The 12110-nt window shown below is 33.8% G+C and overlaps 1 protein-coding gene across 1 annotated transcript; it reads left to right on the top strand.

Annotated features, from left to right (window-relative positions):
• The first annotated feature begins 220 nt into the window (after nt 1–220).
• On the top strand, nt 221–11814 carry LOC113759572 (linoleate 13S-lipoxygenase 2-1, chloroplastic). The gene is made up of 9 exons (XM_027302152.1): nt 221–719; nt 2242–2510; nt 4580–4817; nt 7617–7937; nt 8669–8754; nt 9191–9301; nt 9407–9708; nt 10039–10305; nt 10788–11814. Exons 1-9 carry the CDS (start codon nt 374–376, stop codon nt 11545–11547), a joined length of 2700 nt encoding a protein of 899 aa, XP_027157953.1. The 5' UTR covers nt 221–373; the 3' UTR covers nt 11548–11814.
• Nucleotides 11815–12110: the final 296 nt, after the last annotated feature.

Raw genomic sequence — 12110 nt, 5'->3', positions numbered from 1 at the left:
ACTAATTTTTCAAAATCAATATCTAAAACAATGTGAAATAATTAAATGAAAATACCATGATAATTGACTTTTTATTCAGTCCAAAAAACAAACAAGAAGTAAAAAAAAAAAAAGTAGGTGAAGGTTTCCAAGCTCCAACCATCAATCAACGAGTTCACTATTTGGTAATTGTCGTGACTCCAAGAATTAAATAGGCAAACAAATCCACTGCAAATCTCCCATTCCCCTCCCTTTGCTCTATTTATACTACTCTTTCTCAACAATTCTCACACACCTAGCCATAGTCCTAGCTCAAGCAATCTTACCCAAAAAAAAAAAGCAAAAAATAGGTTCCTTTGATCATTTTGCTAGATAGATACTCATTCTTGACAAAATGTTGAAGCCTCATGTCTTGCATAGCTCACAAACTACACGAACCCTACTTCCATGGAAGAAACCATTTGTATCAGGTGATGGCAATGTTTCTTTCCCAAATTTTCACAAACCACCCGTGTTGGGAAAGGCCAAAAAGAACGTCCCAGTTCGCCATGCTGCTAGCAGCATTAAGGCCATAGTCACCGACACTGATAAAATTACTAGAGTTAAAGCAGTTGTCACTGTGCAACCAACGGTGGGAGGAATTCTTACACATTTAGGGTTGAGCAGAGGACTTGATGATATAACCGATGTGTTCGGAAAAACCCTCCTACTGGAGTTTGTTCCGGCAGAACTTGACCCCAGTAAGTGATCAATGGTTATTGCTATCTCAGTAGTATAATTTCAAACTTGATTTTCAAAAAAAAAAAAAAAACTTTTAGCTTAATTTCTTCTGGAAGAATTCTATTTTTATCACAGAGGTGCGACCTACAGTTTGATTTTCGCTTATGCGAGGAGCTGTCAACACCAGAAACAGTAGAACGCGTTTGGAAAATTTGAAACACCATTTTTCAATTGTCAACTGAAGTGTGTGTTTATTACAGGACACCTTTTTCTATTTTGTGCCCTATGCATACAAAATAGAAGAGACGGATCCGCTATAAAATTCAAATATTATTATTATCCATTCACTGAATTTTGTAAACTTTTTGCCTATATTTTTAAAACTTTTACGGGCAATTATACACCAGTCTCAGCTCTTATCATCAGTATTTTGAGAATTAGATTGGACCGTCCGATTTAACCAGTCAAACCAAACTAATCATACCTCCAGTTTGGCTCAATAGTTAACCCAAAAATTAAGGTAAACTGGTCAAATTTGATCAAGAATCGGTTGGAATGGTAAAAATCGTGGAGATTCAGCTGGAATTTACTAAACTTTTTCTAAAAAATATATCAATTGTATTCAAATTTATAATACTAAAATAAATAAAAAATGATCTAGTTCATTTTTGAACTACTAAATATTTGAACTACTGCAAAACCAAAAACTCATCCAGTTCATTCTTCAATTCGAGTTTAAAATTGTTTATCATGTGTCCATAAGCCACATAATAAAAGAAACTTCATTTAAAAAAGGTTTTATGCTACTAATTTTCTAAAAAAAAATTAGTGAAAAAAATCCTAATTACAAACAAAAGGGGTATATCCAAAAGTTCTGATCGGGCAAAAGGGTACATTTTTATCTCAGTACAGCATTCTTTAAATTTTTATTGTCGCGAGCAGAAAAGGCATAGCACTACTAAAGATAATAGGTTCCCTTGTGTGGTTGCAAATTCCTGCTTTCTAATCTGCCTAACCAGGAGTATCTCAAAGATTCTATGTTGCAGAGGAGTTCTTGCAAGTTGCAACGTGCCGCCAAATAGTTCCATAATACTCAATAAGTTTGACTTGTCATATATTCGATCAGTTTTGAACAGAGACTTTTGCATCTCTCCCCTAAGTTTTCATTGATCTGTTAAACTTTTCCATAATACTCAAGGTGCTTCGTCGTTTTAACTTAGATGAATAAGAAAGATTTGGAAAGGGATTAAGCTTTTCCCTTCAGAATAACTTTTCGTTGGCTATTCCTCCTTAATTAATCAGATTATTAGAGCCTACAAGAAAATTTTCCAAATTTATTAAGTTCTTGAGAAAGTATTATACAAAGCTGCATGGATCTCTTGTATGCTGCCAAAATGCTACTAGTAAAATTACTTAAAAAAGTTTATATCTATTAACCCTTTAATAAGGTCAATTCATATTTATTGTGTCCATTTTTTGAAACTTTTTGCTTATAATTTTGTTTAGTTGATCATGCTAAAGTTTTTCTTTCTCTTTTTGAAGAGACCGGACTTGAAAAGCCGACTGTCAAGGCTTATGCACACAAGACGAATCTGCTTGGGGAAACGACAGAGTATGAGTGTGATTTCGAATTATATCATGGTTTTGGGACGATAGGAGCAATATTGGTGGAAAATGAGCACCACAAGGAGATGTTTTTAAATAAAATAGTCATAGATGGCTTTGATGATGGACCTGTAAATTTCACTTGTAATTCTTGGGTTCCTGCCAAAAATGACACTGATGAGAAGAGAATTTTCTTCACCAGCAAGGTCAGTATAATTGACTTATGCAATTCCTTCTTACTTTTCTTCTACCTCATATGCATTAAAAAAGACTGCAAAGAAAGCACAGTAGTAGAAATTAAAATCCATATTTTTTTCTTTTTCCCTTGTCCATTCTCACTCCTGCCCTGCTAAAAGATCTAAGTCAAAAAAGAAAAAAAAAAGGTGAATTTGCACATAAGAAGGATCATATGCTTTTGGCTTTGAGATCTGCTAAATCCTTATTCTTAGAGTTATACTCATCATTTTTATTTTCCGATTAGATCCATTGTTTTCCATGTAAGTATAAACTTTTGAAAAAAAAAAAAAAAGAATCTACTTTTTAAGAGTCCACATTTGGAGATGGAAGATATTTCACAAAATTTGTAGGGTTCAATTATATAGACCAACTAAAAGTTTTAAACTTTTCTATTTAAAGCCTACGTGTTATTCTTCTTGTCGTCCATAGTCCAAACCCATGGGACGCAATCTTAGGAATCTTAGTTTCTCCAATAATTGTCCTATGGTAAACTTTATTTGAAACAATTTAGCTTGAATTTATATGTCTATATATTCTGTCTTTTGAGCGTTTAAAGGAGCAAAGTTAGAAGGTCCCTTTACGATAAGGTAGAAGTGTTAAGGGATGATTAAAAATTTTGAATAGTTTGAAGAGTTACTTAGTTTAGCACGATTATGAAGATTACGTCTGGACCACTACAATGTATGTAAGTTTAAAAATTATTCTGTTGTTTAGAACTAAAAATTGATGTTACTTATTTTGTTAATCATCTAAAAGATTACTAGCAAATGACAGACATGAAAGAAATATCAAGTTTTTTTTTTTTTTTTTTTGCATTATCAAACTCAATTATGATGATGATGCACAAATACCTCTAAACCACAACTGTTTCTTTTTTTTTTTTTTTTTTTTGTCGCAACGATAGGATTCTTATAACCTAAACTAGCCTATTCTAGGGGGGAGGGGAAGGGACTCGATGTGGAGTAGAAACTCTATCGAAAATGATCAATGAAAATTGTCACATATTATAATAATTTTTGTGGGAGGCAAGATTCGAACCCTTGACCTCCCGCACCAGCAAGCTTGGGAAGGCTTGGGATGACAACTGGACCAAAGGCCAAGTAGCACCACAACTGTTTCACGTGTGGTGCGATTTCGCACAAGATTAGACTTTTCACCACACTTGGTGGGCCAAATTTTGCTATCACGTCTCTTATTTCGTGGTCCATGTGGTACCAGACTACTACCAGTGCTAGAACAAATTTATCCCATTTAATTGACTTGCCAATCCCATGGTAGGTGGTAACAAAAAGGAACAAAAATAGAAAAAAGTTTAAGTATCAATGCAAAAAAGATATTTCTTGGTTGTTATTCTAGTACTTCAAGAATTAGGTGTTGGACGTTAGAGAATGTACAAATAAGATTTATCATATAGTTTTAAGTTTTCAGCTTAAATGGGAAAAACAAATAATTCTAAGTAAATGCCGTTGTGATGGTCAAAACTGGAAGGAATATTTGGCTAACTAGCATCACTTTAACCATGAACTTGCTTGAAAATTTCAGAGACCTCCAAATTAAAATGTAATTGTTTTCCAAGGGTGAGCACTGAGCATTATGGCTAATCGATCGTTCGTAAATTTTTACCTTCGATGAGTAATTCTTACATATACAAACACACTTATATACATGTATGTATGTATATGTGTGTGTATATATATTTGACATTTAGGTAATAAATGTAGGCACTATCGCTGTAAATATCTAGCACCAAAGAAAACGTGTATAATTGCACCTTAGAAGACAATAAGAGCAGAAATAACTTGGCATAAAGCAATATTGTCATGCAAGTGCAAAATTAGTCTTGGGGAAGCTTGGGCCATGACCTAAATAATTTCTTTCTCTATGTACCAAAAAGTGCAAAATCCCAAATGAGCTAGAAAATAGTCATCTCAAGAAAATCTATCCAAGTCTTCTTGTATGACGGTTGAACCTTGTTATTGTATGATTTATACACGGTGCATTAAATGGTTTTTGACATAGACTATATGCTTTTAATTAGTCCTATTTACCATCGGATACTCCAAGTGGGCTCAAGAAGTATAGGGAAAATGAGCTCGTAGTTGTCCGAGGAGATGGAACAGGAGAGCTCAAGAAATACGACAGGATCTATGACTACGATGTGTATAATGATTTAGGGGATCCTGATTCGAGTGAAGATTTAGCCAGGCCAGTTATTGGTGGTAAAGAGAATCCATATCCTAGGCGCTGCAGAACTGGCCGCCCCAGAACCGAGAAAGGTAAGATTATCTGTTTACAGTCAATTTACATAAGCTCTTATCACCATTCTGATCAACAAATATGTTGAGAAACTTTTTTTTTTTTTTCTTTTTGAAATATGAATTCGTTCTATCCAAATCTAATGCTAGACATTATAGTTACAAATCCAGTGGTTCATTGATACTTTTATAATTCAGAAAGTATAGAAACTCTTTACAAGATTTTTAAGTGAACCAAACATATTCAATCTGTAAGATAGTTTTGAAAAATTGATTTTAATGCAACATTTATGGTTTCATGGATAAGATCTTATCTAGCTTGTACTCTTTCGGAACAGGGTATTTATTGCAACAAAAGCCAAATTATGGACCACAACATGATAATAAGGGCTTTCGTATTTTAAGGATTTCATTTTTGTTCCTTGTTATTATTATTATTAATGTTATTTGTGAAGTATTTTCCTAATTTCATTTTCAACTACACTACAGAATTTTCCTATTGAACAACAACGAATTTTTCGTAGTATTTTATTGTAGCAATGGCATGAACAATAATATGTTCTTGTATGCCTTCTTGGATTTTTAGACAGAAAAACACACACACACACACACTCTCAGAATCAAAACATTTCATTCTTATACACATTCGACAATTGCCAGTACAAATAGGTCTTTTCATGGTCCCATTCCGAGTTTCAAACGGGGCCATACGATGCCAATGCAACAAGATAAGGTATTGGACTATTAGTACACTGTGATATCCCTATAATATGGACTTTTTGAAGGTTGTGAGAAAAAAGTCTGAGGAGCATTCAATGCCGGGAGCCTTTTTGGTAGTTGATTACTTTGAGATTGCGCAGTCTATCACAGCAATAGTAAAGCAATCGTCTATTAAAAGAAAAAGTATCTGGGTAATAGATGGTGATTGATTATGACCAAGACAATATAGCAAGAATCAAACACTGATTAAATGAAATATTTAAGGGATAATTTCAGAAACCTTCCTTGAGGTTTCTAACTATTTCACTTGCCTCTCTCCAGGTTTAAAGAATTACACTAGCCTCCCTTAAGGTTAATTATCTTGCAAACTATTGTTATTAAAAAAAAGGTTAATTATCTTGTACCATTGAGATCTAACCAATAATTAAAAAGTGATATTAGAAGAGAGAAGATAACATGATACCACTGTTGCCCCTCATCTACTACATTATTTAGTTAATTTAATACTAATGCACTCATTAATAAAAAAAAACCAAAATTTTCTATTTATCATTAAGGATAAAACCACGTATAGCATCAAAAAAATAATATATCATTCTATATTTGCACTTAATGCAAAATTCAAATTATTCTTTTCAGTTATATACCTACTGTTAGACATGACCAACAACAAATAGTCAAAAAATTTTGCAATCGAAACATTACAGAAAGTGAACTTTAACACGTAAATATCCTTGTCAATATATTAAGATTAGCTGTTGAAGTTTTTATGGTATTAAAATTCGCTCTTTGTAATATTTGATAGCAAATTTTTTGATTATTTATTGTTGATCATGTTTGACAATAAGTTTTAAACTGAAAGGAATAATTTAGATCTTACACTAAGTGAAAAATATAGAATGATATACTATTTTTTGATACTATATGTGATTTGATCTATTATAATAAATAGTAAATTCTAGTGTTTTTCTTTAATATGTAGGCTGGTATTAGATTAATTAAATAATATAATAGATGAGGGGCAAGAATGAAATCATGTTATTTTCTCTCTCACAATATCACTTTTTAATTGCTTCTTGGACCTAGTTGTTATAAGATAATAAATCTCAAGAGAGGTTAGTATAATTTTTGAAACTTAAAGGGAGACCAATGAAATAGTCAGAAATCTCGCTGAGGTTTTTGAAATTATCCCAATATTTAAAGTGTCTGAATTTTAAGGTGGTGATTAATTATGACCTAAGTGAAGAAGAATGAAAATAAAGGACTTAAGATGGAGATACCTTGAAATAGTTGTCAACAATTAATAAATATTGTCTTTTTGGGTTTTGATCTTCAGATGAATCATGAAAGAACAAAAGATAAATATGTAAAATAACAACTTTAGGTGTTTTGATGTTTAACCATAATCAAGCTTCTCAACAAAAAAAAAAAAAAATCCAAAATCATGAACAAATTTTGTTGTTTAAAAAATTCTAAGAAGTCAAATATTAAGGATGTGGTTGAAATCCAGATTTGCACATAATATGTCACATATTTAGTAAGAACATTTTGCAAATAGATAGAGAGAAAAATACCCCTGACTAAGATGACTCGGATTCTGTTAGCACTCCCCCAGCCAAATCCGGGTTAGTCTCACTGAAAATGGGGATATTGGGTGCTCAAAGCCAAAAAGAAAGAAAGAAAGAAATACAGATTGCTTTTATGTAGATTTAAAAAAAAAGAGGGAAGGCTATTTTCATAGATATCGACTGAGGACAAATAAAAAATGTGGCACATAAGTTTCGTTCAACATTTGAGAATATTTTGTTTCCCACTAATTTCACAAAAAATATATTCAATAAACCAAATGCTATCCTTATTAGCCCAAGAAAAGTAAAATAGTCAAACTATCCTCTTGTGATTCAAAAACCCTACTAATTACCCCCTTTATGACTATATTGTGATCAGAAAAAAAAAATCTTCTAGTAATGCTTCAAACGTTATTGTCATCAAGGCAAAATTAATTTCTTGAATTTGTCTATTTAACTCTCTTATCAATGATTTTTTTCTATTCTTCGAAAGTGCTGTTACATGAAAATTGATACATGTTTACAAATGCAGATCCATTGTCAGAGTCAAGGAGTGGCGATGTGTATGTGCCAAGAGATGAAGCTTTCTCCGAAGTAAAGAATTTGTCATTCTCAGCAAAAACAGTCTATTCAGTTGTGCATGCTTTAGTACCAGCTTTACAGGGTGCTGTTCAAGACAGAGACAAGGCATTTCCATACTTCACAGCCATAGATTCACTATTCAATGAAGGGATTAATATACCAACTCATAAGGAGGGATTTAGTCTTGGAGCAGTTTTGCCAAGGCTTATTAAAGCTGTCACTGATACAGGAAATCAGCTCTTGCAATTTGAAACTCCAACATTTGTGGACAGTAATCTCTTTATCCTTTCATCTTTTATAATTATTATTCTTATTGTTGTTATCTATACAATATATAATGCCAAGGGGTAGTTGGGATAAACCATCTAGTGTCACTTTATTATTTCATGTTTACCCTTCTGATTAACTATTTAATGTCATGTAAACTCCACTACTAATGTCAGGCAATCACGTCCAACATAAAAACTCCACTCCTAATATCACATATACATCACGTTTATTTCATTGACTTACAAATTACTAATCCTTTAAAATTCTTTCTCCTCCATCTCCTTCATTTCAATAAAAACTTCTCTTGCTATAAGATTTTCATACTTTTATTGTTGAACACAATAATCCTATGGTTGATTGTAGATTTCCATTGCCAACGATAAGGTATGCCTTTCTTCTCTCTTTTTTTTTTCATTTTTTCATTTTTCTTCTTTAGATATTACATTAATTTGAGTGGTTGATTTGCTAAGTTTTTTCATCTTAAGACTCTAGATTCATTAGGTAATTCGTTGCACACTGAGTGTGCATTTGATTACTAGTTGTTATAATTATTATTAGCAGAATTATCAATAGTATTATTATGATTAGTATTACTATCATGTTACTAGGGAAAAAGGTGGGAAATTATGGGATCAAATCAAGGAGGGAAGAAAATTCGATACTTTTATAGCAGTAACAAATGATTTCAATTTTTTTAAATAAGAGGCATAAATTTACATTTTCGTTTCTCAGGGGATAAATTTGGTTGGATGAGGGATGTGGAATTTGGTCGCCAAACCTTAGCTGGTCTAAATCCATGCAGTATCAAGCTGGTTACGGTATGTAAACAGTTTTTTTTTTAATTTTTACCTTTTGTCTTTGAGTCATAGGAATTTGTTAGATAACACATTTGCATTCCCATGGTTAGTGTTAATTATTTAGTTCTTTATTATTTTTATGGAACTATCCTACAAGTACTATTTATAATTTTGATCCTCATGTTTGCACCAATTCTTGTTTTCACCTTGCCTTTTTGTACACTATGATAATCCCCCTTAAATCTATTTATCTTTTCAATTAACTTGAGTTTTCATAGAAATTGCACTTAAGGGGTGTATTAACAACACTCGTTAGACAAAGTATTCATTTTTATCTTTGCAAAAATCTTAACAAAAAAAAAAGAAAATAAAGGAGTATAGCTTCATTGTTTTCTCCATTTTTTGGTTGTATCAAGGGTCATAGGATCAATTTTAATATTGCCACATAATGCCTCAGGAGTGGCCACTGAAGAGTAAACTAGACCCTAAAGTGTACGGACCAGCAGAGTCAGCTATAACAACAGAACTCATTGAGCAAGAAATCAAAGGTTTCATGACAGTCGAAGAGGTGACATTAGCCATATATTATCAACAAATTATTTAATTCGGTATCCTATATCAACAATCATAGATTATAATTAATTTGAATAAATTTTGGGTTGAATTGATGTAGGCAATAGAGCAAAAGAAATTGTTCATTGTAGACTACCATGACCTTTTCTTACCATATGTTGAGGCGGTTAGAAAGCAAGAGGGGACAACCCTTTATGCGTCAAGGACGTTGTTTTTGTTGTCCCCTGATAGCACGTTGATGCCCCTGGCTATTGAGCTAACCCGACCAAAAATGGGTGATAAGCCTCAATGGAGGGAAGTTTTTCGGCCTTCTTGGAATTCCACCGGTGCCTGGCTTTGGAAGCTTGCTAAAGCTCACGTTCTTGCTCATGACTCTGGTTATCACCAATTGGTCAGTCATTGGTAAGTCTCGGCTTCATCCTTGTTCATGACCACGGTAATCACCAATTAGTCATTCTTTTAATCACGATCATCAATCATCTTTTTTATATCACGTAGATTCTATTTGATTTTTCTAAAAATACTCTAAAAATACATAGAAAATGCAAATTCAATGCTTGTAGCTTGACAAAGAAGTGTATGCAATTAAGCGGGTAGTTGTATTTTGAGGAATTCATTGCATTGATCTTTCTTCAGACTCTGACACTTTGCCATTATTACATATATCTTATGTCCCTTCCTTATTTACATATGCTAATACAGGCAGTTTTTTTGTATGTTATACATTTGCAGGCTAAGAACTCATGCTTGCACAGAGCCCTACATAATTGCAACCAATAGGCAACTTAGCGGACTGCATCCAATTTACAGACTGTTACACCCTCATTTTCGATACACAATGGAGATCAATGCTTTGGCTCGTGGATTCCTTATCAGTGCAAATGGGATCATTGAGAACTCATTCTCCCCTGGAAATATTTCCATTCAACTAAGTTCTGTAGTTTATAACCAAGAATGGCGGTTCGATCATCAAGCATTGCCAGGGGACCTAATTAGCAGGTAAATCATCTTACAACTCTTTAAACTTTCACTAATGTTGATTTAGTATATATTAATCATCAGCATGTCCAGATTTTCTGCAACTTTTATTTCTCCCAGTGGATTATTTATATCTCGACTATAAAGAATATATAAGTTTTCTAATGCTCTAATTGATTGTCTCTTAGTTCAAAATGCTTATATATATATATATATATATATATATATATATTGTCTACTTAAAAATTAAGATAAAAGATTTAGGATTAGACTCACAATATGAATTCTCATATTAAATGCAGCCGAGAACTGCTTTAATTTAGGTATAGTCCTCCCTTTACACTGCACTGCTCGTATGTCTTTTGAAACAAAATTGATAATACAAGCTTTGGTTACTTTAAGATTTTATGTCTCATTGATGATATCCTTTCTTGTCCTTTACCAAAAAATTTCATTTTCCATCGTTCCAATCGTTAATGATCAAATTTGGTTGGTGTCTACAGAGGAATGGCTGTGGAGGATCCAAGTGCACCACATGGCTTGAAGCTAGCAATTGAAGATTATCCTTTTGCCAATGATGGATTGATCCTTTGGGATATCCTCAAACAGTGGGTTGTAGATTATGTGAATCACTACTATCGTGATGCCAAAGCTATACAATCTGATGATGAGTTGCAAGCATGGTGGACGGAAATCCGAACAATAGGTCATGGAGATAAGAAAGATGCGCCCTGGTGGCCTGTGCTGAAAACCCCTGATGATCTAGTTGGAATCATAACTACAATCATATGGGTTACCTCAGGACACCATGCTGCTGTAAACTTTGGCCAATATGATTTTGCTGGATATTTTCCAAATAGGCCAACTACTGCTAGAGTCACTATGCCTTGCGAAGAGCCAAGCGATGAAAGGTGGGAAAGGTTCTTAGTGCGACCTGAGGTTGAGCTGATGGCTTGCTTCCCATCGCAGGTTCAAGCAACAACTGTTATGGCAATCCTCGACGTTTTGTCTAATCATTCCCCTGATGAGGAGTATCTAGGAGGACAGATAGAGCCATTTTGGGCAGAGGATCCCATCATAAAAGGTAAATATGAAGAATTTGCCGGGCGACTAAAGCAGCTCGAAGGAATTATTGATGAAAGAAATGCTGATGAGAAACTGAAGAACAGATTTGGAGCTGGACTGGTGCCATATACACTCTTGAAGCCATATTCAGAATCAGGAGTAACTGGACAAGGGGTCCCAAATAGTATCTCCATTTGAGTTCATGATATCTATCTTGAAATCAAAAGCTCTGGAAATAAAAAAAAAAATAAAAAGAGAGATTGTGTGAGATAGAATGGAATGGAATGTAATAAGACAGGTAAGGCCCAGTCGATCTGAGTTCCAAATGTTTCTCAAATTGGGAACATGTAACGAATGCTCAAGCCAAGTATTCTCTGTCTAATGGTGGTAAAAGCATATGTAAAGAGTCTCCTTATCATAATTTCTTGTTCTATGTAAAGAAAACAGGCAGGCTCCTTGCAAATCCCCTCTATAGTCACTTTACACTACACCCAAACACACACTTCGCTCACTCTTTTCCTTCCTAATCCCCTCTCCTAGCTCTCACACTACACTTTACTATTACACTAAAAAACTGCACACTTCATCACAGACCAGCACACATTAATTGCTCTCTCTTTCTCCCAACTCTCGGCCTAAACAGGCGCATACTAGCACGTGTCACTTCTGTACTACAGCCCACACGCAAAGCTTAGCCTAAAACACTACCACAGAACACAAGCGCTGGAGTCAGAGAAGTCCAGAGCTAATTGTCATATTGA

The sequence above is a fragment of the Coffea eugenioides genome, chromosome 1 (assembly GCF_003713205.1).
Source record: "Coffea eugenioides isolate CCC68of chromosome 1, Ceug_1.0, whole genome shotgun sequence".
Taxonomy (NCBI): domain Eukaryota; kingdom Viridiplantae; phylum Streptophyta; class Magnoliopsida; order Gentianales; family Rubiaceae; genus Coffea; species Coffea eugenioides.
The sequence above is the reverse complement of the archived record's forward strand: the minus strand, read 5'-3'. Positions and strand labels throughout refer to the sequence as shown.

Coding starts and splice junctions, on each gene's coding strand:
- LOC113759572 (XM_027302152.1), top strand. CDS start 374: ATGTTGAAGCCTCATGTCTTGCATAGCTCACAAACTACACGAACCCTA. Junction 4,818..7,616: donor CCGCCCCAGAACCGAGAAAG/GTAAGATTATCT, acceptor TTACAAATGCAG/ATCCATTGTCAGAGTCAAGG. Junction 9,302..9,406: donor GTTTCATGACAGTCGAAGAG/GTGACATTAGCC, acceptor GAATTGATGTAG/GCAATAGAGCAAAAGAAATT.